Source organism: Nyctereutes procyonoides, unplaced genomic scaffold, assembly GCF_905146905.1.
Source record: "Nyctereutes procyonoides isolate TBG_1078 unplaced genomic scaffold, NYPRO_anot_genome, whole genome shotgun sequence".
In the NCBI taxonomy this organism is placed as follows: domain Eukaryota; kingdom Metazoa; phylum Chordata; class Mammalia; order Carnivora; family Canidae; genus Nyctereutes; species Nyctereutes procyonoides.
In genome coordinates, this window is record NW_026575025.1 from 9,230,383 (window position 1) to 9,256,725 (window position 26,343).

At 49.9% G+C, this 26,343-nt stretch overlaps 1 protein-coding gene across 1 annotated transcript; it reads right to left on the reverse strand.

Annotated features, from left to right (window-relative positions):
- Positions 1-16,580: 16,580 nt before the first annotated feature.
- LOC129503209 (glutathione S-transferase P-like) lies at positions 16,581-19,557 on the reverse strand. The gene is made up of 7 exons (XM_055315196.1): positions 19,477-19,557; positions 19,279-19,314; positions 18,731-18,837; positions 18,535-18,622; positions 17,196-17,299; positions 16,994-17,101; positions 16,581-16,833 (listed from the first exon to the last, which is right to left on the reverse strand). Coding segments are annotated over exons 1-7 (633 nt in total). The 5' UTR covers positions 19,478-19,557; the 3' UTR covers positions 16,581-16,644.
- Positions 19,558-26,343: the final 6,786 nt, after the last annotated feature.

Here is a 26,343-nt window from a genome sequence, read left to right on the forward strand (position 1 = left end):
AAATAAAAAATTTAAAAAAAAAAAATCTAACCAATGGGTTGGAATATAAAGAGACATTTTATAATATATTTTAAAGAAGTACAAATAAAGGAAAGAAGACAAGAGACAGGGAAAAGGAAACCAAGAGTTTCAACATCCAACTAATAGAACAGAGAAAATGACATTGCCAAAGAAATAATGTGAGAGACCTCTGTCTGCTAAAGGATACACAACTCCAGATTGAAAGGCCTCAGGGGTCCAGGAAAATGAGGAGAGAAAAAAAAACCCCACCTACACCCACAGCTGAGAAGCTTTAGAATGCCAAGAATAAGAAGATCCTCCAGGCTTCTCTAGAGGGAAAAAATGAAAGAAAATGAAACAAAACACAACAACCAGGCTGTGTACAGAGAAATGGGATCAGACTGGCCTTGGGCTTCCCACCCATAAGGGTAAAGGTAGGAAGGCACGATGACCTTCCAGGTCAGCGGGGAGGATTCTCAACCTTGAATGTAGATCCAGACAAACTGAGTCAAGTGGGAAGACACAGAATTTTTAGATATGAAAAGTTCGGAAAAGTTACCTTCCATGCTTTTCTAAGGAACTCATGGAATGTTTTGCTCCAGCCAAACGAGGGGGTGAAGCAAGAAAGCAGAGGACCTGAGACCCAGTTGGGCTCCTGGCTCTTCCAACAGGATCTGGCAGCCTGGGACTGACTCCTCCAGTGGGCAGGGCCTCAGGGGGAGGCTCAGTGGGGTGGCGGCAGCCCCCAAATCAACACTGTTTGGTCAGGAGAATGTAAAAGTCCTCAGGAGTGCCCAGATTGTCCTATGCCCTCTGCAGGGTGGCCAAGCAGCCTGCAGTGGGGCAAAGGGAAAGGAGCCCTAGTGACCCCACTGAAAACCGGCCCATTCTGTGACTTCCCCCAGGCATCTGGTGGGCCTCAGGTATGGGCTTATACTTTGCTGAAAGTCGTCAATAACAACCCATTGTGCGGCCAGGAGCTCCACTTAATGGGTGGGTGACAGCTCTTAAGAGCAGGCAGGCTGATGCTGGTGAGAGCCCTTGGCCCCTGCCTCCTCCTTGAGCTAAATCCAGTGCCACCCTGTGCCCACCAGTGAACCTGAGATGTGCAACATGACCAAGGACTTGGGTTCAGTCAGGGCACCAAAGGCTAAGCCAGGGGCTTGGCCCCAGCTCCACAGGGCATGAAGGGCTGACAGCTTCACCCCAACAGTTCCCCAGAGGGCTGAGAGGGACCCTGGGTGGGGACAGGGGCGGGAACTGCATTCCTGGTGCCCTAGGGGCCAGGCTGCACTCATCACTGTGGCATCCCAGTCTAACCTGATAACCTGGATGAGCTATTAAGCTGTTTAGCACTCAGAATAATCTCCCCAAACCTCCCAGAGGAACTGGAAACCCCAGAAGGGCTTTCATCTCTGGCCCTGCTGGAGCAGGGCCAACTGGTGACAATGAGACTCTTCCAGGCCTGTGTCCGCTTGGTGCCAGAATGCTGGCATTGACCATGCTCCAGAGCAGGTGAGGGCCACAGGCACACGGACCCTCATGTTCCTTCAGACTGCAGCCAAAAATAACGGTGTCCTCAGATACACCTCACCTCACCTCGGCGAGGCTGTCCAGGGTCCTGGCCATGCCCTGCCTACTTAGCCGAAAGCCTGGGAGAATGAAATTGGGATCCTTAGCTGAATAGCCCTTCCATGTGTCAACAATCAAGAAAGCATTTCCTGGCACTCACATTAGAGTCCCCATCTGAGGCATTAGTGGCAAGAGCCTGGTCTCAGGCCTGAGCTCCTGGACGCTCTCAGAGACCTTGGTCCTGCTACTTAGAACCTTCTTGCAAAGTGAAGACTGACAGTTGTGAGGATTACAGAAGATGCTCCTCTGCATACAGCGAGTGCTCTGAAAACGCCAGGGGTCACTCATGCTCTGCCTGCCTGCTCCTGGGAGCCGCGGGGGACTTGACCGGATTGAAGGAAGGTGGTCAGAGACCACTGGGCTGGTTTAGGCCCATACCTTTGACCCTTCCCATCTCTCCTGGGATATTCCCAGATGTCTTTTCTAATCCCAGGATCTCTGCAACCTGAGTCTGGCTCAAGGGAGTGCACATCCCCTGAGCTGCCCCTACAACTCCCAGGGGGGCCTGATGAGCTACAACTCACTGTGGGAGAAGCTGGGCTCAGGACTCTGGCCCAGAAGAGGCTTTTCCCTCTTTTCCCACACCTTCCACCACACACCCTTGAACCCACAGCCAAGGGCCTGTCTCATGGGGGTCCTTGGGAAATGGAGAAGCCCCAGACCCAGTCCGAGCTGCTCCCAAACCACATCCCAAGGTTCTGATTCCTTCCTGAGGCAAAACCCACTGTCTTAGGCTGGGTCTCCCCAGAAAGCCTAGGACCAGAAGCTGTATGTGGCAGCTTCTTTGGAGTGTGGTCCCAGTAGCAGGAGTGGGGGACAGGGGAGAGTGGGGCAGGCAGGAGGGTGAGCCTCAAGTCAGAAGCATCCACCAGCTCCCAGGTGACTGAGTCAGTAAATGACTATTTCACTGTGTTTGACTGGGGTTCCTGTGGCTTGCAATCAAAATCATCCTGATACAAATGGAACAGAATGAGCCCTGGCACTCCTGGGCTGTGTGACACCTTTACCGGCTCGAGGTGCCCGTTAGAGCACAGGGCAATCTGCACTGTTAACCCTGGAGCGTGTCACCACAGAGTGAGAGACTGGGGCTTAGGCAGGTACCTCCCAGAGCTTCCCTAAGGGCCAGTAGATAAAACAACCGGAATAAACCAGTTACAGGGCAGCCAGTTTCCCTCCACATCTCCCACGGTTCCTTAAGTAACTGGCTAAATACAATCGGCCCCACCCCCTGATGTACTCAAGAGGAAGAAAAAAAGAACTTCTTGATATAGTACTGGACTCTTTGCCAAGTGCTCTTGCAAGGCATATTCACTAGACATCATTTCAATTCAAAGTCAGAAATTCCAGGCGGAATACCACATGGAGTCATGCTGTGTGTTGACAACAAGTGACTTATTTTATCATCTACACTGTAAATCCTAACATATGCCTCCCAGTGGATATGGTTCAGAAAACCCCTTTTCCCTGAGTGGACCTGGAAAGGGACAAGGCAGCGCCCGCAGAGGGACAGAGAGAGCCAGGAGCTAAGGTCCCCAACACCATGGATGGACACCAGCCCTGTCCAGAGGACCCTGGACTTTCAGCCTAGTGAAAAAAACTCACTTGTTGCAGCTGCTCTTCCTTGGAGACTTTGTAACCTCAGTTGAACTTCCATCTAATTATTACCCAAACTGAAGCAAGAATGGGAACTATAGGGACATAGGAAATGGTTAGGAGGATTTTTTTTCTCAGCCTCTGAAAGCAAGTCTGTTTCTGTAAACAATCTTTTTTTTTTTTTTTAAGTAGCATCTGAGCAGCCAAACAAAATACATGTTGAGCAAATATTTAAAGACTTTGGATGGAAAGAGGAACATATTCCTAGCCTACCTGTGGCCATATTTCACAGTCCAACTCTCAATGTAAAAAAATGTTTGCTGTCTTAAGATATTTCGTGTGGCCAATAGTATACAACACTTGAGTGTATGAAAAGTGTTCAGCATCACTAGTAATCAGGGAAATGCAAATTCAAACTGCAGCACCTGTTGATCACCACCACATGCCCAAGAAAAAAAAATCTGAAGCGCTGACAATTCCAAGTGTTAACAAGGATATAGAGCAATGGGAGGCTTCATGCACTGCAGGCGGGAGTATTAAAATGGCTCCACCACTGGAATCTGAAAAATGCATTATCTACTAAAGCTCCACCCCTACATATACTCTTGGGATGGTTAATTTTCTGTGTCACCTTGAATAGGTATTTGGTCAAACGTTATTCTAGGTGTTCCTTGTAAAGGTATTTTTAGATGAGATTAACACTTCATCAGCAGGCAGTAAGGTCATTCTCTAATATAGGTGGGCCTCATCCAATCAGTTGAAGGCCTTAAAATAAAAAGACTCCCTTCTCCCGAGAAAGAGGGAATTCTTCCAGCAAACTGCCTTCAGACTTGAACTGCAGCATCAGATCTTTCCTGGGTCTCCAGCCGGGAGCTTAGATTTGCCAAACGTTTAAAGTCACATGAGCCAGTTCCTTACTTAAAATAGCCAAAAACTGGAAACAAACTAAGTATCAACCAATGGGGGGAATGGAAAAATTGATTGTGGTATGGTCAGACCATGGAATACTGCCAAGAATGAATCCCACAGACATTAAACTAACCAAAACAAGCCACACAAAAGAACACAGAGAATATAACTTCACTTGTATGAAATTTGGACACATGTAAATCTAACCTGTGATGTTAGAAGCCAGAACAAAGTGTACCTTGGGGGGTATTAACTGCAGGAGAGCATGAGGGAAGCTTCTGTGGTGCTAGAAATGCTCCGTGTCTTAATCTGGTGGTGGCGTATATGTATATGAAAACAGACTGAGAAGTCCACTTAGGGGCAGTGCACTTTACAGTATGTATAATACATCTCAACACAGAATTTTTAAAAAAACAAATCCCTAAAATTACAAAATAAAAATAGTGGCAGTAAACTTTTATTTGTTTGCTGTGTTGTGGATTGCCATGCTTTCTGTGAAGCAATGAATCTTCCTTGCTTGTGGTTCAATGATTCTGGAACATGCCATGAAAGCTCAGCAAAAGCTCCTGAAACCATTTCTTAATCATGAAGACTCAAGTTCTCTTTTTAGAATTGATTTCTAGCTCATATGCAGTGTATACACAAAATATACTCTATGATTCCAATCTATTCAAATGTGTTATTTCTAGCCCTCTACAGGATCAAGTTTGTCTGTGTTCCATGTGGGCTTGAAAAGTAAGTGTATTCTGCAATTGTTTGACTCTTCTATGTTATTTTTGATAGGTTTCTCTGTTGTTTCTATCAATTACTAAGAGCAGTGTGTTAAAATATCCCAGTTATAGACTGGGAGAAAATATAAATGAAACAAGATTGGCAACACACACACATAATTGCACTTTTGTCTATTTCTCAATTGTAATTCCATCATGTTTTGCTTTCTGTTAGTTTAAGGCCATGTTATTAGATGCATACAGATTTAGAATTGTTATAACTTCCTGACAAATATTGAACCTTTTCACGTGAACAAAATTCTCTCTATATTTTTAAAAGTTTTTTATGCATTATTTATTTTTTGTCTGTAAGTGCAGTTGGCCTGATATTAATATAGATGCATTAGCTTTCTTTTAGTTAGTGCCTGTGTGGCATACCTTTCCCATCTTTCTACTTTCAACCTTTCTATACCCTTAGCTTTAAATATGTTTCTTGTAAACTAAATATGATTTAATGCTTTTTGTCATCCTGATGTCTTTTGTCTTTTTAAGCCTGTTTTGTTTTTTTTACCTAAATTTTTTATTTTGAGATAACACTTTGCAAAGCTATAGCTTAATATCACACCCAGGATATTGACATTGATCCAATCTACACATCTTGTTTAGATTCCCCCATTTATAGTTGGACTTGTGTGTGTGTGTCTACTTCTGTACAGTGTTATCACCCATATAATTTCATGTATTCACCACCACAGTCAACACACTCAGCAATTCTGTCAACACAAGGATCACTTATATCAACCTTTTATAACCATGCGCACTTCCCTCCATCACTCCCCCTCGCCTGTCCTTAATCTCTGGCAACCTTTAATCTGTTTTCCGCTTCTATAATTTGATCATGTCAAGAATGTTATATAAATGGAATCAAACAGTATGTAACATTTTGGGATGAGCTTTTCTTTCTTTTCTTTCTTTCTTTCTTTCTTTCTTTCTTTCTTTCTTTCTTTTTCTTCTTCTTTTTTTAACTCAGCATAATGCTCTAGATTCATCCAGTTTGTTCTATACATCAGTGGTTCATTCCTTCTTGTTGCTGAGTTGGAGTCCATGTTCTGGATGGCTATCTAGGTTATTTCTACTTTGGAGCTCCTCTAAATAAAATTGCTGTAAATATTCATGTACACGTTTTTTTGCGTGTGACCTACATTTCCATTTCTTTGGGATAAATGCCCAAGAGTACAATTGCTAGGTTGTATAGAAATTTGCCTGTTTAGTTTTATTAGAAACGGTCAAACTGTTTTCCAGACTGTATCAATTTACGTGCCCAACAGCAATATAAGAGCGATGGTAGTTTCTTCAAATCCTTGCCAGAGTTTGGTGTTGTCACTATTTTTTTTAGCCGTTCTATTAAGTGTGTGGTGATAGCTCATTGTGATTTTAATTGGCATCTCCTTAGTGGCTAATGAAGTTGAACATCATTTCATGTGCTTATTTTCCATCTGTACATCATCTTCACTAAGATGTCTTTTCATGTCCTTTACCCAATTTCAAATAGAATCCCTTGGGGTTTTTTTTTTTTAATTTTTTTTTAATTTATGATAGTCACAGAGAGAGAGAGAGAGAGAGAGAGAGAGAGAGAGAGGCAGAGACACAGGCAGAGGGAGAAGCAGGCTCCATGCACCGGGAGCCCAACGTGGGATTCGATCCCGGGTCTCCAGGATCGCGCCCTGGGCCAAAGGCAGGCGCTAAACCGCTGCGCCACCCAGGGATCCCCCTTGGGGTTTTTTTAACTGTTGAGTTTAAAGAGTCTGTTGTATGTTCCAGGTGCTAGTATCTCTGGGTAGGGAGTTTGCAAGAGTTTTCTTCCACTCATAGCTAGTCTTTTCATGTTCTTAAAAACTACATTTAGCAAAGCAAACTTTTTCATTTTTATGAGGTCTGATTTATCATTTTTGCCTTTTATGGGTCATGATTTTAGAGTCACATCTAAGAAATCTTAACCTAGCCTAGATTCTGAACCTTTTTTTTTCCATTTGTTATCCAAGGGCAGTCGAATTGTTCCAACACCATTTGTTGAAAATGCTCTTTCCTCAAATTATTTTTTCATCTTTGTAAAAAAAGAAAATCAATTGGTGGGGCGCCTGGGTGGCTAAGTCAGCTGAGCATCTGACTCTTGATCTCTGATCAGGTCTTATAAATAAATAAATAGTAATAAAATAAAAGATCAGTTGGGCATATCTGTGTGGGTGGTCTACTTACATTTAGTGGAATTACTATTACATATTTGGATTCTAATCTGTTTTATTTTCCCTGTCCTGTTTCTTTTCTTTCTTGCCCTCTTTTGGATTGATTGGGTATACCGTTTCATTTTTCTTCACTCTTAATTTATATGGCATACTCTATTTCTATTCATTTCGGGTTACCCTAAAAACTACCTACATATTCACCTTCTTGCTTGTTTGTTTCCTTGTACCTCTATTCTTCTACCTGTGCTCACTCACCTTCTCCCAAAGAACATCAGTGGTTGATTGGAAACTGACTACAAGTTCTTCCCCTTTTCCTACACATTACCCTCTGTAGTATGAATTTGGTGCTCCTACCATCAAGCAGTAAAGAATTTCTCTATCTCCTGAGTCTGGGCCTAGCCATGTGACTTGCTTGGTCAATAAGATATCCAGAGGTCAGAGGTCACTTGAGCATTGAAGATTGCCCTTGCCTGCTGCTGGACAACCTTCCACCACTGCACAATTGAGCTTGGACTGCCCTCCTAGAAAACAAGCAATCATGTAGAAGGCCATCCCTGCCATCTCCATCCATGGGATATATGCAAGGGAGGGTGACTGAGACCACCAAGCCCCAATTGAGTTGGCCCAGACCAGAAGAGCCACCAGGGAAAGCCAAGAAATAAGACAAGTGAATTATTTTAAGCCACTACATGTTGGGATGATTTGTTATGTAGCAAACAACAGATGTGGTAGCATCTGGTGACACCAACAAACAGAGAGGAAGTCTTTTCCTTGGGAATCAGAATTGGAACTGTACACTTATGTAAAAAAGAATGGAGCTGTATATTTAAGTACACCTACTGTATGTAAGTTGCAGCTCCATTAAGAAGTGGGAACAGTGGGATCCCTGGGTGGCTCAGCGGTTTAGCACCTGCCTTCATCCGGGGCATGATCCTGGAGGCCCGGGATCAAGTCCCACATCGGGCTCCCTACATGGAGCCTGCTTCTCCCTCTGCCTGTGTCTCTGCCTCTTTCTCTCTGTCTCTGTCTCTGTCTCTCTCTCTCTTTCCCTCTGTCTCTCATGAATAAATAAATAAAATCTTAAAAAAAAAAGAAGTGGGAACAGAAAAAGAACATAAAAGTGAGGTCCCTTCTCTCTACAGGTGCCTAGTCATATGGTAAGGAAACAGACATCAACGAGCATTCTAGCATAAGACCAAACGTGTCCTTGGAATCTGGAGCCCCAGACAGTGCTTTGGACGCACAGTGGGGGAGAAACAGGGCCACCCTGAGAAATGCTACAAACCACTGGTTTGCAAAGTGACACTTCTATTCAGTATGTTTCACACCTTGACCCAAATGAATGCTGAGCAGGTGCATCTCTCACTTCAAAACAGCTCAGGCCAACTCCAGGCTGCTGGCATCAGCCCTCACAGGAAGACAGGAAGGCATTCTAGATCAAAGGGCCTCAGGGTGGTCCTGAAAAGAAGGGCACTGGATGAGAAAAGATGTAGAGGCATGGGAACAGCATGTAGGGGGAGAGATAGCTGTCCTGCACAGTTGAAGCATGAGGAGTGGGCTGAAGATACAGATCTAAAAGGACCATCATGGAGGGCTCAGATAGAAAACTTAACAAAAAAAAATACACGGAGGATGTCTTCTACACAAAAGGGAATACTACCAAAGCAATTTGTAATGTGTCAACTTGGCTGGGCCAACGGATGCCCAGATTACTGGTTACTGGTTAAACATTTTTTCTGGGTGTGTAGATTAGAGTGTTTCCCAAAGAGATTAACACTTCAATTAGTGGACAGAGTAAAGCAGATGGCCCTCCCCAGTGTGGGTAGGCCTCATCTAATCTGTTGAGGGCCTAAATAAAACAAAAAGGCAGAGGAAGATTGAATTCACTCTCTGCCTGATTGTTAAGCTGGGAAATCGATTGTCTCCTGCCCTCAGCCCTCCTTGTTCTCAGGCCTTCAGACCTAGACTGGAATCTTCTTCAGCTCTCAAGCTCTCAGGCCTTCAAACCACACCACTGGCTCTCCTGGGACTCCAGCTTGCAGATGGCAGATCAGGGAACTTCTCAGCGTCCAGAATCCTGTGAACTGATTCCTTATGATAAATCTCTTTGTAGATAGATAGATACAGACATAAATATAAATAGATATGTATGTAAATCTATAGGTAAAGATATGTGTATTGGTTTTGTTTCTCCAGAGAACCCTGACTAATATGCTATTTAAGCAAATCCCATAGCAAAGCCTATGTCTCAAAAGGTAGCTTTTCAACCTACTTGATGTGATTAGAACAATCACTTTCATTTTGATTTATTTTATTTTATTTTTTCACAAGAGACACACACACACACACACAGAGAGAGAGAGAGAGAGAGAGAGGCAGAGACACAGGCAGAGGAAGAAGCAGGCTCCATGCAGGGAGCCCAATGTGGGACTCAATCCCAGGACTCGATCCCAGGACTCCAGGATCATGCCCTGGGCCAAAGGCAGGCGCTAAACTGCTGAACCACTCAGGGATCCCCTCGTTTTGACTTTTTTAAAGATTTTATTTCATTTTTTATTTAAATTCTATTTAATTGGGATCCCTGGGTGGCGCAGGGATAAATAAATAAAAATTTAAAAAAATCTATTTAATTTAATAGAGTGTGTTATTAGTTACAGAATTAGAATTTAGTGATTCATCACTTGCATGTAATACCCAGTCCTCATTCCATATTGTGCCCTCCTTCATGCCTGTTACCCAGTTACCCTGTTCCCCACCCCCCTCCTCAGAGACCCTCAGTTTGTTTCCTATGACTAAGAGTCTCTTATGGTTTGTCTCCCTCTCTGTTTTTGTCTTATTTTTCTTTCCTTTCCCTTATGTTCATCTGTCTTGCTTCTTAGATTCCGCATAGATGAGTGAAATCATATGGTATTTGCCTTTCGCTGACTTATTTATTTAGCATAATACCCTCTAGTTCCATCCATGTCATTGCAAATGGCAAGATTTCATTTTCTGATGGTTGAGTAATAGTCCATTGTATATATACCACATCTTCTTTATCTATTCATCTGTCAGTGGACATCTGGGCTCTTTCCATCGTTTGGTTATTGTAGAAATTGCTGTTATAAACATTGCCCCTTCAAATCACTATGTTTGTATCCTTTGGATAAATACCTAGTTATTTTATTTTGTTTTGTTTTGTTTTATTTTATTGAGAGAGCAATAGAGTGTGAGCAGGGCAGGAGCAGAGGAAGAAAGAGAGACGGAATCCCAAGCAGGCTCCACATTGAGCCTACAAACTGAGGTGCCCCTGGTTTTGACTTTTAAAGTCAAATAATTAAAAAAAAACTTGGTTTAAAAAACTCTACTTGGAGAGGAAATCATAATGTAGTAATATTTATTTGTTTCATCCTAGACCCAGTGCCTAAGGGATGACTTGACTGAAATCTCAAACTTCATGTTTTGCTGGAGGTCAATTCACTGGCTCTTTTTTCCTCTTGCCCAATTGCATGTTTGTACAAAATACATGGTGAAAGAAGGGATATGGCTTTCTCAAGACTTTGAGGTAATGCCGAAGCTAATAGTGATGATAATATCTGCAAAGCTGGGTTCTTATGAATTTTTTTGTCAATCATTTACTGGGCACCTCTCATGTGCCGGGCACCGTGCTAAGTGTTTTGTGTTGTTATCTTGTTTGGGTGTCTAGCTGAGGATTACAGCCAATGAGGGACAGAGTTGGGAGCTGAAGTTAAGCTCATCAACCATTCTCTTAACCACTGGATCTCCTGCCTTTTCAACATGAACAAGCTGCATGGCAAAAACAAATTATTGGAATGTCCATGGTCAGTGCTCGGCCACGTCAGCTTCAGCAATCAGGAGGGGCTCTTGTTTGAAGGATGTGCCTTCATCCCAAACACTGACCAACACCCTTGCTCAGTGATCTCAGAGAAGACATCAAGCCTCCACCCAAGGAACCAGAAAGCCTCTGGAAGACAGCTCATTAGACCTCAGAGCGCCTGCCTTGCAATATGAGCCCTGTTTGCTTTCTGCCTCACACTGCGGCCATATGGTGTTGGCTTGGTCCTGACTTTATATTAATTATCTATTACTGGGATCCCTGGGTGGCTCAGCGGTTTGGCGCCTGTCTTCGGCCCAGGGCATGATTCTGGAATCCCGGGATTGAGTCCTGCGTCGGGCTCCCTGCATGGAGCCTGCTTCTCCCTCTGCCTGTGTCTCTGCCTCTCCCTCTCTCTGTGTCTCTCATGAATGAATGAATAAAATTTTTTTAAAAAAATTATCTATTGCTGCCTAACAAATTACATCAAAATTTAGCCACTTAAAAAACTAGCATTTATTAGCTCTGTTTCTGAGTCAGAAATTCAGAAGTGGTTTGGCTGAGTGGTTGTTGCATGGGGTCTGTTTTAAATTTAGCTTTTATTCTTCTTATTTGGGTACAGCAAGACCAACAGATAAGGAAGCAATTGTCATTGAAAAGATAGTTTGTTACTCACAGATCCCAAACCAGCAGAAAGACAGAGTAGAGCTGGCCTTTTGGGAGCTAGATTCAGGGACCTAAAAAAAACTCCCTCCCTCTCTCTCTCTCTCTCTCTCTCTCTCTCTCTCTCACACACACACACACACACACACACACAGAATCACTTTTCTCTGTGCGTGGCTCCACTTTCTCAGCTATAACCAACCGGAGTCCACTCTGAATTCACATCCTTGCAGCCTCTTGAACAGAAAAGAAAGCTCTGGCCTGGAGGGAGCCCCTGGTGCCTGGTCAGCTGCTATCTAGGATAGCCCTGATGAACTCAGCTTCATCTTCATGATCACCCATGGCCCGAGCCCTTTGGCTGTGTCACAGGGGTCCAGGGGACAAGGCCCTCCAGCAGCAGGGGTGGGTGGGGGCTAGGGGTGGAGGAAGAGAAGTGCACACACATTGCCAACTTGCAGCTGGGCAGCCATCCCAGTGTTCGAACCAGAGTCAGAATTGCCCTATTTTGGGAATAACAAGAGAAAGCTATTGCTCCAAACTCTCAAAACAGTGACTTTCCACAGATGTGGCCTCATCAGTAGGTCTATCCCAAGACATATGTACTAAGCCTGAATCTTCAAGAAGCCACCTTCTTCCTCAATGACATCCTCAAGCCAGAATCCAGTCTCACTGACACAGCAGATGAGTGGGCCAAACATTAATTTCTCCCATGGGCGCTGCTCTTAAGAACTAGGCTCATGAAAGTAAGTTGAAGGGGCAGCAGGCAAAGCTCATGCCCCCAGGATCCTGGGCTAGTTTCCTGATCTTGTGGAAAACCCCATCTGGACATGAAAAGGTCTCCCCTTCACCGTGTCCAAAGTCCTCCAATGGGGAGACATGAGCTCAAGCGTAGTTTCGTTGCCAAAAACACCTCCCAAACACTTGGCATTTCATGGGGGCAAATGTTTCTGCAGGTTACCTGAGAGGAGACTTGGGTCTGCATACAGGCACCCCAATTCCAAACCTGCATGTTTGCAGAGCAGTGTGGAGGCCAACAGCAAAGAAGACCCAGGCTTGGGCAGGACCTATGCTCTTGCTTCTAAAATCCCCGTGACTTTGTTGTAATTTCAATCGGGGTATTTAACATTTAACTCACATTAACATTTTAAAAACCACGTCATTGACTACTAGATGTGTCCAGAGCACATTTGAGAGCATTTTAGGGAGCGGTTTGGGAAAGAACGTAGGTGTGCTGCTTAGCACGCCCAGGTGCAAATTCCAGCTCTGACCTGTTTGTTTTCTCATCTGTAAAATGGAGATTTTAAGACCAGCCAAGGGTCTGGCTGTAGGAGGTGCTTGGTAAACAGCGTGGCACTTTGTGACCACCCGGATGTCAGTAGGGGAAACAGGCCCATAGAGGATTGGCCACCTGTCCCTGGATACACATGTGGCTAAGGGCAGCTAGGGGTCCTGACCCAGACCCTAGGCCCCAGGCGAGGGCAGGGTAGGGAGGAGGCAGGGGGGTAGTGGGGCAGTGAAAGGGAGCCCAGCTCAGAACCCTCGGGAACACTACAGAGCTGGGAGAAAGCGGTGGAGGTGGCAGGAATGGAACCAAAGATGGTGTGGTTGGGGGGTGAGGCCCACAAGCTGAGACCTGGACCCAAGACCTTTAAACATGCTCACTCTCTACATCCCTCATCCCCACTGTCTTAGAGCTGCCACCCTTGGGTGAACTGACATCGGTCCTCTTGATGCCACCCCATCTGACTCGATGGCAGCTTCTTTTTTTTTTTTTTTAAGATTTTATTTATTTGTTCATGAGAGACACAGAGAGAGAGACACAGGCAGAGGGAGAAGCAGGCTCCCTGAGGAGAGTCTGATGTGGGACTCGATCCTGGGACCCTGGGATCATGCCCTGAGCCAAAGGCCGATGCTCAACTGCTGAGCCACCTAAGCATCGCTGATGGCAGCTCCTTGAGGACCCAGAGTTCCCAGCAGGGCTGGAACTTTTATTATATAACCAACTGGGGAGCAAGCCCCATCATCAGCCCCTGAATGTTCCACCTTTCAAACGAGAACTGGCTCCACTTCCACCCCTGATAGGCGGGAAGCCCAACCTTTCTCTTAGGGTTCCTGTCCCCCAGCTAATTAAAGGGGTCACCAGAGTTATCAAACACCTGTAGGTAACTGCAGTCACCCTGTGCAAGATTATAAAAAAAATATAGTGGCTCAAACCTCCCTATAGCAGTCATTACAAGCAGAGGCTCCGGGGCCAGACAGCCTGAGTTCAAATCCTGCCATGGCCTCTTAACCAGCTGTATGACCTTGAGCAGCTTACTTCACCTCTCTGGGCCTCAATGTTCTCGTCTGTAAAATGGGGATATAATAGCATCTACTACTGTGACAACTAAATGAATTAATGTATGTAATGCGCTTGGGACATTGCTTGGAGAAAGCTCAACCTGGGGGGGGTCACTTGTCACCTCTCTTGCTGGAGGAGCTGCCAGCCTCTCCCCATCTGTCCAAACAGGGGCCTTGCCACTCCCCAGAGCCCCTCCTCCAGGCTGCAGGGAGCCTCTTCCAGCTGCCTCCTTGGGATCACAGAGCTGCACAATCAAAATGCCCAGCCCAGAGCCCCACAGAATATGGAAGCCGTTGGTCACAGGAACCTTTCAAAAGAGCAACTTTCCTCCTGCTGCCCTGGGACCTGCAAGGTGCCCGAGTGTCCCCCAGGCCTCTTCTGTGGCCTCCTATGGCCACTGCCCTGTCTGCCTGCGCAATGAACCACTGCAGCCCATGGGTTCCACACTCCCCACCACAAGCCAGTGGCCAGGGCTCCCTGCCCTCCTCACACCGGGTGGGACTGCAAGCTGAACACGGTCTGCAGAAGGCTCAGCAGACAAGTGACATGGAGGAGGCTCACAGCCCTCAGCCCTGCCCTGCAGTCTCCCTGCCCAGGCTTATGAAACCCAACAGGACAGACTGCCTCAGGGCAACGGGAGCTTCAGGGTCCCAGCACTGTCCTCTAAGGGACCGATGGGCCCTTCCTGGCGCATTCCACCCAAAGAGACCAGTTGTCCTCTAGAAACCCAAACTGCCAACCATCCCCTCAAATCCAATGCACAAAAGACCCTCCTCAAGAGGCCTCTCTGCTTGAGGTCTGTGGACATAGATTCCTCTAAGGGGCAGTCAGGCCTCCAGCCTGGGGGTGTCACACCCACCTTGCTCAGTGAACCCCTCTCTGGGCCTCAGTTTCTCTATCTGTAGAGTGAGGGTATTGAGTTCCTTGATGCCCGCAGCCGCCTGAACCCTGAGGCTGTTATTCCCACATGTCCTCTTTCTTTTTTTTTTTTTTTTTTTTTTTTACATGTCCTCTTTCACGTCACCTTCCTGCTCAAAAGCCTATAGTGGCTCCCCAGCATGCTGGGTTCAACTCCACAGGGGAGGCCAGTGCCCCTGCCCACTCCACCAGGAGCCTCTGCCAGCCTCTGGCACCTGCCTGTTCCTGGGGCACTCTTGATCCCTGAAACTGGCCTCCTGTTCTCTCCTCTGGCCCTCAACTCCGTCCCGACTTCTCTCTCTGATGACCACCCCTGCAGAAGCCTGGGAGTCACTCAGACTGAGTTTGAATTCCCGCTCTCCCCTTTGAGCTGTGTGGCCTGTGGCCTTGGACAAGTTGCCTTATTGCTTCATTCCTCTGAGTTTTGGTTTTCTCCCTTGAGAGGGTTAATTGAGATTACTATGCCCAGCATGGGGCCAGCACAGAATTGGGGCAGCAGGCCTCTGATAGAGGACCTTGGTAAGACAGACGCAGTTGGTGAGAGAACTAGCTCCCTACCACAGCCTCTACCCCATGGAAGGATCCTGTGCGACAGCCCCCCCTTGCTGGTGCTTGCACATCTGTTCCCTGACAGGTTAAGCTGAGTCAGCCACCTCACCTGGGGACAGGGGGACGGAAATGAACCAGATCTGACCTCTGACCTCACAGGAGGGGGGTTTGAGAGACCAGGACCCCACAGAGTGGAGCAAGAAGTGGAAGGTGGAAGTGAACTCTTGTCGCTGCCCAGGGGCAGTGCGGTGAGCACTGGGAGATGTGGCCGTGAGTAGTGGGAGAGTGCTGGCAGAGAAGATCACAGGGACAAAGGCAGGGAGGAGAAGTGGGTGAAGTGAGCAGGGCAAGGGAATGTTCTGGAATGGAGAGCTCATATGAAGAAAGGCCTAGTAGGCCTGTCAGGCTGTGGACTTTGTCCACAAGGCAGCAAAAGCCGCTGGCAGGTTTGCACAAGGAGTGCAAGGTAGCCTGGATCTGTCTGAGGCCACTCTGCTCAATGAGCTGATACGTACAAGGTTGCAGGCCAGGCCAGCTGAGGAAGCCAAGCTGGAAGCAGGCATCACTCTTGGTCTTTGGGAGGGAGAGACAGGTTAGGACTGGGCAGGTGGCAAGACATTCCCACTGGGGCTCACAGAGGTTCCCTGGAGCTGAGGGAGACCTTCCATCCTCCTTGGGTCCCCCAAGCAGCCATACCACCAGAGCTCTAGGCTTGCCTTCAGCCACACACCTGCTGGGCCCTGCTGGCCACCTGCCACACTACCTGGGGCTGACTCTGGGTGACACACGAGAATGGGCAACACTGATGCCCGCATGAAACAGTCAAGTGAATGTGTCACTTCCCAGGGTACATGTGTGCATAGCATCTGAGCACGCAAGAGGCCGCCCTGACTGTGGCACTCACTGATGTCAGTGACTGTCTGCTACATTCATGGCTGCCCTTCTCTCAGATGAAGAGGGTTGCTGTAACCACGAGTACCCCCAGTGAGGGCACCCCGCCTCCTGCAGGAAGTCTTCAGGGAGTAGGTCCTCAAGGCTTAGTCTCATCATCCTGTCAGGACCTGGAACTACTGTCTCCTGGCAGACCAGGCACCTAATTCTGTTCCAGGGGCCAGGCATCCAGCCCAAACCCTCATCCACTGGAGGCGGCCTGGGAAGGGACAGGGGCTCCCCTGTGCCCTCTGGCCCCTTAGTGACCACAGCACAACTCTCTTTTCCCAATGTTTATTGGTTCTAAAGGGCAGCCTTTCTCCCAGCAGAGGCTGAGCAGGCTCATATCTTTTGGGCTCCGTGAACAGGGCGGTTCACGTGCTCAGGGGAGGCCAGGTAGGCCTTGAGCTTAGGCCGAGCACTGAGGCGTGCCACATAGGCCAAGAGCAGAGGGTGGGAGTCCAGGCAGCCGGGGGCCAGGACCTGGTGATTCAGCAACAGGTCCAGCAGGTTGTAGTCCGCGAAGGAGATCTGCAGGGGAGGGGATATGAAGGGGCTCGAGCAGGGTCAGAAGAGAAGGGGCTGCAGGGAGCCAGAACACCTCCAGTGAACCTGCGGCGACTCCCCTCTGGGCCTCTGTTTGCCCTTCTGAGAAATGAATCATCTGCCATGGGCTAGACCCAGCACTCACCTGGTCACCCACAATGAAGGCCTGACCCCCCTGGTTCTGGATCAGCAGAGTCTCAAAAGGCTTCAGGTACCCTGGCAGCTCCTGAACGTACCTGGCCTTGCCTCCCTCCTGCAAAGGGCAGTGATCTAGTGGCAGCTCCCAGAGTGCCTGGCCAGGGTGACCTCCTGGCCCCCAGCCCCGAGCACCAGCCGCCCCTGCTCACATAGCTGTGGTGGATGAGCTGGCTGCAGTGCCTGCGGACGTCCTCCACGCCATCATTCACCATATCCACCAATGCCGCCTCCCGCTGGTCTTTGCCATAGAGCCCTGGTCAGAAGCCAGGCAGTGGGTCAGGTTCTGTCCAAGTTGGCGCTGCACTGCTCCCCTCTCCCCCAAATCCCACAGGCCTCAGGCTGGGGCACCCAGTTCCCTAGATCGGAGGGCCTGCTCTGCACAGCTCTGCTGCTCCCACCTCCAAAAGCCAAGGGAAGGGGCGGTGCCAGGGGCAGGGGGCAGGGGAGCTCAGTCAATTGGGTGTCTGACTCCTGATTTCGGCTTGGACAGTGATCTCAGGGTCCTGGGATTGAGACCTGCAATGGGCTCAGCGCTCAGTGCAGAGTCAGCCTGTCCCTCTCCCTCTCCCTCTGCCCCTATTGCCTCTTGCAAGCACTTGCTCATTCTTGCACACTCTCTCTCAAATAAATAAATAAAATCTTTTTTAAAAAATGCCCAAGGGGACATGCCCAGCTGAGGACCATGCCTCTTCTCGGTCACATCCTAGGTCTCATCCTGAGACTCAGGAATTCCCTGCCCAAATGGCCCTAAGTCCCATCCCCCAGATCTGTCCCCCTGAAATGGTGAACCAAGCCTCTGGTGCATGTGTCCTAGGCCTGAGAGGCAGGTGTCTGTGGAGGATGGACAGAACTTGGCTGTGAGAATTGGTGTGTCCAGCTCAGTGCAGGGCAGCTGTTGGGCAGGAAGAGGTGGCAGGCCATAGCCAGAAGCCTTTGTCCTCCCACTCTGGGTCCTGCAGAAGTCAGGGTAGGCTGGGCCTGGCTGCTACCACTACTCCTCTGTCCTCTTCCCTAATTGCCACATCCTACTGGACCCAGGGCTTTTCTAGAACCACCCCCCACCCCCCACCACCACAAAGTTAGCCAAAAAAGCAGCTACCTCCAGCCATGTTCCTGCCACCATTGTAAGAAGGCCATAGGTTTCCTTATTGTGAATATGGGTTTTCCAGATTCAAGAGGGGTCAACATAGGAAAATATGGTCAGGAGGCCTATGTGGAAGCCTGTAGCCACACTTGCAGCGGCCTCTAGCCTACACCAGTACACATGTGGGGGCTGGCAGCCTCCTCTGAACTGTCTTCCAGGAAATAGGCACAGTGAACCCATCTGGCACTGGCCGGTTGGCAGAGCCCTCATAACCCAGGCTCTGCCCTTCCTCTAGGGTCATCTGGCCTGTCTTCCAGATGGGCAGAGCTCTGGTTCTCAGGACATCCGAGGGGGACCCATTAGGTCCTCTGCAGGACCAGGCTGCCCCAGACCTCAGAACTCACCAAAGGTGCGACCCAGGTGTCGCAGGATGGCATTGGACTGGTACAGGGTGAGGTTTCCATCTTGGAACTTGGGGAGCTGCCCATACAGCTAGGGAATGGCATGGGTCAGTAAGAGATGCTGGGCTCAGCTGCCCCCCCCCAGTTTTGCCCCCCAAAGGCCCAGCCCCTGACCCCCTGCCAGGGCACAGTCACTCACGCAGGAGGCCTTGAGTGGGCTCTGCATCCAGCTGTCTTTGGTCACCACCTCCTCCTTCCAGCTCTGGCCCTGGTCAGCCAGCAGCATGCGCATGGCCTCGCAGCGCCCTGGGGGAGGGGACGACAGGGTAGTGGGATGTGTGCAGACCCCAGGCTCACAGCGCCCTGGGAAGGGCCCAGGAGTGTGGGGACTGAAGAGAAACTAGCTTCAGAGCCTGCTGAGGAGCTAAGATAAACCACGGAGAAAGAGGGGAGACCATGGCCCCAGCCCTGTCCTGGAGAGGCAGACAGGTGCGCAGCCCCCAGCCCATGGTGTCCCAGGATGGGAACAGAGCAGACGGACAGAAGGCAGCCAGACAGGGCACCAAGAGGATGCAGCCTCGGGAAGCGCCGGCCCTGGCCCCGCCCCCGCCGCCCCAGCCCCGCCCCCGCCACCCGGCCCCGCCGCGTCGTCCCGCCTCCTGCCGGGCGGGACCCCAGGGAGCAGCTCGTGCTGGCAGCCTGGCTCCCTCGGTGCCCTTCGCCCTCCTGAAGGAGCCGGGGCCGCACCTCGGACGGGGAAGTAGACGATGGTGTAGGGCGGCACTAGGAGAGACAAACAGGGCGTGAAAGAGTATCCTAGGGAGCTGCCCGGCCCAGGGGCCCGCAACCGGGGACGAGGTGGGGGGGGGGGGGTCAGACACCCCCGAGAGAGGGGGGTAGCTCAGCCTGGGTCCTGCCCCCCGACCAGGTCCAGACCCTACTCACTAGCAAGCGGTGAAGTAGAAGAGCAGCAGGAAGTGGCGAGGCTCGTGGCCTTATATTTATGGTCTGTCCCACCCCCTGCTCCCTAACCGCCCCACCCAAGAATGTGCCGAGTCACTGAGCAGAGCTTGGCCCTGGGCAAGGGGCAGGGCGGGGGCAGGGCCCGACAGGCTCACCAGCACATCTGCATGGGTGTACCCTGCCTGAAGGGCACTGACTTTAGCATGGCACAGTCACTGCCAGGCTCCAGGCCACACCAAAACCCACAGAACTTCTCAGGGCCCACAGAAGGCCAGTTCTGAGTCCCTAACTAGCTGCTGGCTACCAGCATGAGGACACAGTAGGTGCTCATTTAATGCTTCTTGCTTGAATGAATGCGATTTCCATAGACACATCCTCTCTCTGAAATAGTTATGGCAAACCCTCAGGGGCTGAGGACTGTGTTGGGAACTTTACATATATAACCATCCTAGGACTTGATATTGTTCTGATCCTCATTTTACAAAGGAGGAACTGAGGCACAGAGAGGTTAAGTGACTTTCTCAAGGTCACACAGCTAATAAGCAGGACTTAAACTCAGGTCTGGCTAGGTTCAGGGGCCTCACTTTTAACCCTCTGTCTTTCTTCTGCAAAGCCTTGTCATCTCCAAACCATTTTTTGACTAAGTCTAAGTGCTAGGCACTCTTCAAATATTGACTGGACCTGGGGATCTGGGTGGATGGAAAGAAGGACTGAAATGCACAGGACCTCCTGGACCCGAGGGGACCGAGTGCCTGCCTCCCTGCAGGCCATCTGGCGCCCCCAGCCCACTCAGTGGATGTGCTGGTCCTCCCCAGGGAACTGGAGCCTGACTGAACCAGACAGCTGTCTCAGCCACGTTTTCCTGTCAGAGCCACAAGGAGAGAGGAAGGTATCTTTCCCTGGTGCAGTTCCTATCTAAAGCCTGGGAGAAAACCCAAACATGCCTAATCAAAAGCATCCCTTAGCCTCATTTGAGTCCACAGCTGCCTGGGGCTAGGAGGGGTAGGGGAGGTGGTGATAGAGCTGGGTTCTATCCATGACTCACAGCTGGAGGAACATCTGCCCAGCACTTAGCAGCTTACAAAGAGCTTTTATATAAATGGTCTCATTTCATCTCCCCCACATCCTGAGAGGGAGGGAGTCTTGTTCCCATTACACTGATGAGGACACCAAGGTTCACAGAGGTTCATTCATCTGCTCTGGCCTGGAACATTCATGCCCTTCCTTTGTGCACAAGCATCAAAGGTCTGGGAGACCCTTTCCTGTCCAGTGGGCCAGCCTCCTACCAGCTTACACTCTCCAGCCATCACACTCAGGTCCCCTGGCCAGCTGTCCCCCAGGTCAGCTTGGCACTATTTGGTGGTGGGCTGCTTTTACCCACAGTCCTCTGGCTCCACAGGCAAAGCCTGTGGCCACCCTCAGGCCTTCTCCTCTGGGGTCCAGAGCAGTTTTCCTAGGCCAGTGGGCCAGGAACCTTCCTGCGTCCATCCCCCACCTCCAGTCCACGTGTATATCAGCACCTGTCTTTGGCGTGTTTTTTTTTTTTTTTTAAGATTTTATTTACTCATGAGAGATACAGAGAAAGAGGCAGAGACACCGGTAGAGGGAGAAGCAGGCTCCCTGCGGGGAGCCCGATGCGGGACTCGATTCCAAGACCCCGGGATCATGACCTGAACTGAAGGCAGATGCTCAACCACTGAGCCACCCAGGCACCCCAAAAGTTTTTAAAATAGAAACAAGCAGCTTTTTAAAAATATATTTTATTTATTTGACACAGAAAGAGAAAAAGCACAAGCAGGGGAAGCAGGAAGAGGGAGAAGCAGGCTCCCAGCTGAGCAAGGATCCCAATGTGGCACTTGATCCCAAGACCCTGGAACCATGACCTGAGCCGAAGGCAGATGCTTCACCAACTGAGCCACCCAAGCGCCCTAAACAGCTTTGTTGCTACTTAAATTTCACTCTCATAAAGTGTATATTCAGTGGTTTTAGTATATTCAGTGTTGTGCAACCACCACCACTATGTAGTTCCAGAACATTTTCATCACCCCCAAAAGAAACACTGTACTCATAGGCAGTCACTCTTCATTCCCCTCCTCCCATCCCCACTAATCTTTTTTGCTATGGATTTGTCTATTCTGAATATTTCATATAAATGGAATCATACGCTGTGGCCTTTTGGGTCTGGCTGCTGTCACTTAGCAGAATGTCTTGGAGGTGTCATGTATGTCATAGTGAATATCAGTGCATAATTCCTGTCAATGGCTGAGGAATATTCCATGACATGGACATACACATTTTGTCTACCCATTCCTGCCACTGACAGACATTTGGGTGGTTTCACCTTTGGGCTTTTATGAATCAGGCTGCTATGAACGTTTTTGTGCAAATTTTTGTGTGAACTTATACTATCAATTCCCTCAGATACATACCCAAGGGTGGACTCGCTGGGTCACATGATAGCTCATTTGAGGAATTTCCAAGCTTTTTTTCAAAATGGCTGCACCATTTTGTAAACCAAACAGCAGCAGGCAAAGTTCCCAACTTCTCTATGTCTTCACCAACACAGCTAATGTCTATCTTTTTCGCTTTAATTATCCCAGTGAGTGTGAAGTGGTATCTCAGGAGGGTTCTGTGTGCCAAGACTTATGGGGAACAGGGTAGAGAAAGAGCTATCATCTTTGCCATTGGAAGAATCACAGCTCAGTAGTGCCTGGCTGGCTCAGTCAGTGGAGCATGGGACTCTTGATCCTAGGGTTCAAGCCCCATGGTGGGCATGGAGCCGACTTAAAATAATAATAAAAAATATTTTTTAAAAAAGAAGAATCACAACTCAGAGTGGAAGAGATAGACACAGTTCTTCATTCACACACTGATTAGTATGTATCAGGCTGTGTATGGGCTAGGCATCATGGCAAACACCAGAATAGGCAAGATACAGTCTCCACTCTAATTGACTCTTCTAATGAAGAATAGAAAGCTTTCATCAGAAGTCTATCTGCCCAGCCATCTATCCACTTCCATCCACCTGTCTCTTCCTCTGTGTACCCATCTACCCAATCATCCACCCATCCAACAACCAAACATTTGACCAGATGAGCAAGGGGCTACTTTCATCTATGTATTTATGTATTTATCCACCTATCCATCCAGCTACCCATTTAGCCACTCAGTCATCCTGCACCTGTCTATCCATCCATCTATCCATTCAGCCAACCAACTATTGGTACAATCACCTATCCATCCATCTACCAACTATTTAACCACTAGCCTATCAAATCATCTACCCATCCTGCCATCCAGTCAGCCACCTGTCTGTTCATCCATCCATCCATCCATCCATCCATACATACATACATACATCTGTCTGTCAACCATGGATCCATGTGTACATCCTAGACAACTGGAGCTGGAGCTCCAGCTTGGCTAAATTGGGCTGGACAAGTCAAGGGCATCAAGATAAATACCCTAGTATGCTGTTCATTGAACACAAGTGAGAAAGGATTTCCAAGCCAGGCTTTCTCTACCTGGACACAAAGGCTTTGCTTCTTGATTAGAAACACTTTTAAGAACTATACCCCAACCCATTAATGCCCCCACTACTTTGGCTTATAATTTGGGGCAACACATTTCTCCCACTTCCCACCTTCTTAGGTGGTCATTTGGACACAGGATCATTCATCACACATGGCATCCACCATTTTTTGAGCCCTTCCTATGTGCCAGGAAACTGCTAGGTCCTTTACTTAATTTTCACAAAAGCACCATGAAGCCTAGGCCAACGGCCATTTTCCAAATAAGGAAACTGAGACTCAGAGAGGTGAAATACCTTGCCAAGGTCCACACAGTAAGCACACAGGGAAGCCTGTGGTCCTTCTCTAAGACCTTGCAGAAAATGCTAGAATTTCTGTGTCTGGAGGATGTTTGTAGTGCTGCCTGGGATATAGTGCCCTCCTGGTCTGCAGGAGAAGGTGAGACCCCCTAGGGCAGAGGGCTGAAGTATGCCGTTTGAATGTTCAAGTGGTCATAAGGAGCCCTCACCTTCATAAGGTGACCCTTGACCACCTGGCCAGCATCCACTAACCTCTGAATCCTAATCTTTCTTCAGATCCTCAGCCCCGTTCAGGGTTGTGTGGGGGCCATTCCCTCTGGCCATTGGCCACTCTTCCCTTCAGGTGGTCATTTCTACCATATCTCTGGGCTTGGCTCACATGCCATGTCCTCGGCCCCCGAGTCACAGCAAGGTCCCCACTCTCCAACCCTCTCAGTTGTCCTCCACAGTCATTCTGCGCTTGCTGAATATGCATTTCCCACCAGCTGGAAGTTTCCAGGAGGCAGGGACTACTGGTTCCCAAAACCCAGGAAGGTGTCTGGTAGGTATTCCACAACACTGGCAGAAGATTCAGTCCCTCTGAAATTTTCTCCGGCCTCTTGCCACCTTCACGCCTCCAGGGACTGCTGACCTCTGCCTACCTCCCGAGGGCCTCCACCTAACATACTCTGCTGGACTCCAGTGCCTGGAACATTCCACATTCACGGCTGATCCCTGCCGGGGTCCCAGTGCTCACCCAGGGCTGAGCATGGGTTCTCATGCCTAAAAAGCTGCCCTGTTGTCTCTTCGCCCCCACTGATGCCTGGGTTGGTGCTCCCAAGCACCAGGAGGCTCTCTGCGGCCTTTTCTGAGCTGTGTGGCCAAGAGCAGGAGCCTCAGGACAGACACGGTCTGTCTATGTAGCCCCAACAGCTGGCCTGAGGCTCAGTCCCACCCAGCCTCAGATGTTTGCAAAAGGAATACATGAATGGGTGGCGCTTCATGTGGCTGAGGGAGGCCAGAGCCACCAGCTCAGGTGGCAGGTGTCTGGCGGGATCTGTTTCCCTTGGACAAAGACTGGTGCAGGGGGCAGGTGAATAAATCATGAGAGGCCTAGAGCAGGGCTGGGGCAGGACAACTGACCTCATTGTGGGAGGTGAAGAACAGGAAGGTGGGCAGTGAGAGGGTAAGAGGGCTGGGAACATAACAGAGGGGCATAGGAGGCCAGTGGGGGTTGCCTGGCCCACCCCCACATTGCTCCCTGCTGAGCAAGAGGTTGGAGGTCAGCAGAAGGTAGGTGGAAGGTACTAGCAGAAGGTGGGGAGGTGGGGGGAGTTCAGAGCTATCTTGGAGCTCAGGGTGGGCAGAAGGTGGGATGTCTGGGGCCAGGCTCAGCTATGGTGGGGGCTGACTTTCCAGAATCCAGGAGTCATCCGGAGAGAGGGGATGGTGGGGAGAATAGGAAGAGCGAGGGCAGACAAACAGAAAGACAGACAGACCAGTATGAGAAGGGTTCTCATGCAACAGAGGGAGGGAATGACAGAGATGGGCATGAGTGGTTGGAGAGACCCACAGAGTCACAGCTGGACAGATGTCAACAGGGTGCAGGGGGTAACATGGGGCTGCAGGTGGACAGACACAGAGAGATAGGCACAGAGCCGAGGGCTGAGGGGCCGAGCCAGGCAGCAAGCAAGACAGAATAGTGGGGAAGGGATTGTGGGGGGTGTGCAGAGACCATGAGCCAGAGGCCAGGCGACGGAGGGTCTGCAAGGAAGGCCCAGTGGGGCCCCAAACCTCAGTCTGTGGCCGGGATGGGGCTGGAGCTAGTGGGTTGGGGGAGATGAGGATATGGAGGAGTGGCTGTGTAAGCAGCATGGGGAGCTTGGAGAGCTAGGGGACTTGGGGACCTGGACCCATGGAGAGAGGAGCATGGGAAAGAGTAGCAGGGACCCTGTGGGAACCACATGCACAGCTGCCCACTCCAACCCACCCTCCTGCAGGAACAGGGCGACCAGAGTGGGAGCAGGCGGCACCAAGCCCTCGTCTCCATGGCCCTTCCCCAGGACCAGGCAGATGGCAGGCTCCCCGTGGGGGACCCCAGCCCCTCGGAGGGCACTCCAGGACCCAGTCAGGCTCCTGCCAGCCCAGCAGCCACCAGGCATCGGCGGGCACTCCTCAGGGAGCTGGAAGCTCAGGTCCAGGCAGCTTATGGGCAGGTAAAGGGGACAGGGGTGTGGGGCTGTCCTCAACTGAGGGCACCATGAGGGAACAGCAGGGATCCCACAGCCCACCTGGGGCCCAGGACAGAGCTCAGGGAAGAGACCCAGGACATGCATTTTGATGGAGGGCTCTGGGGTCAGTCAGCTGCCCAGGAGGCTGGAGCCTCTCCCCACCTCTGCCCTCACTGAGCCCTGCATCCAGCCTATGGTGCCCAGAGTTGGCTCCCTTCCACTCTTCACCTGAGTACAAGGGGCAGGTGCTCCCCTGTGAGAGCAAGAGTCCTGGCAGGGAAGGGCAGGAGCCTCCTGGACTGGACCAAGATTGCCTTCTCTCTGGACAGGGAGGAGGGGGAGAGTCCACCAAATCCATACTGCCATTCTGAGGGGAGAGGTGCCCAGCCCGCCCTGGCACACCGGGCACCCAGTCTCCTCCTCCCGGGTCTGGCCCTGCTTCTGAAGATATTAAATCTCTCCTGATTGGGGGAGATTAGGGGTAGGAGTTAAGGGAGAGAGGGCTGGAGAGGGGATATCTGGAAGACCCTCAGGAGTGAGCACAGGGAGGCTGTGCCTTCCAGGGGGCCTTGGGTCCCGAGTGGCCCCCCTCACCAGCAGAGATGCTCAGAGATAATCCTGGATTAGGACCCAAACCCCCGTGCCCAGGGCTCCCCGCCTGCCCACCCGCTCCCAATCTTCCCCACAAAACCCTAGGAAAATCCCCTGCAGTCCTCCCAGACTCTCACTGGGAGTAGCTGGGGGCTGTCAGGAGCCCACAGCATCCGCTGAGGCCCAGGCCTGGGCTGCCCCCAGGACACCAGGCCTGGC

Coding starts and splice junctions, on each gene's coding strand:
- LOC129503209 (XM_055315196.1), bottom strand. Junction 18,838..19,278: donor CGTCTACTTCCCCGTCCGAG/GTGCGGCCCCGG, acceptor CCCCTCCCCCAG/GGCGCTGCGAGGCCATGCGC. Junction 17,300..18,534: donor ACACCTGGGTCGCACCTTTG/GTGAGTTCTGAG, acceptor GCTTCTGACCAG/GGCTCTATGGCAAAGACCAG.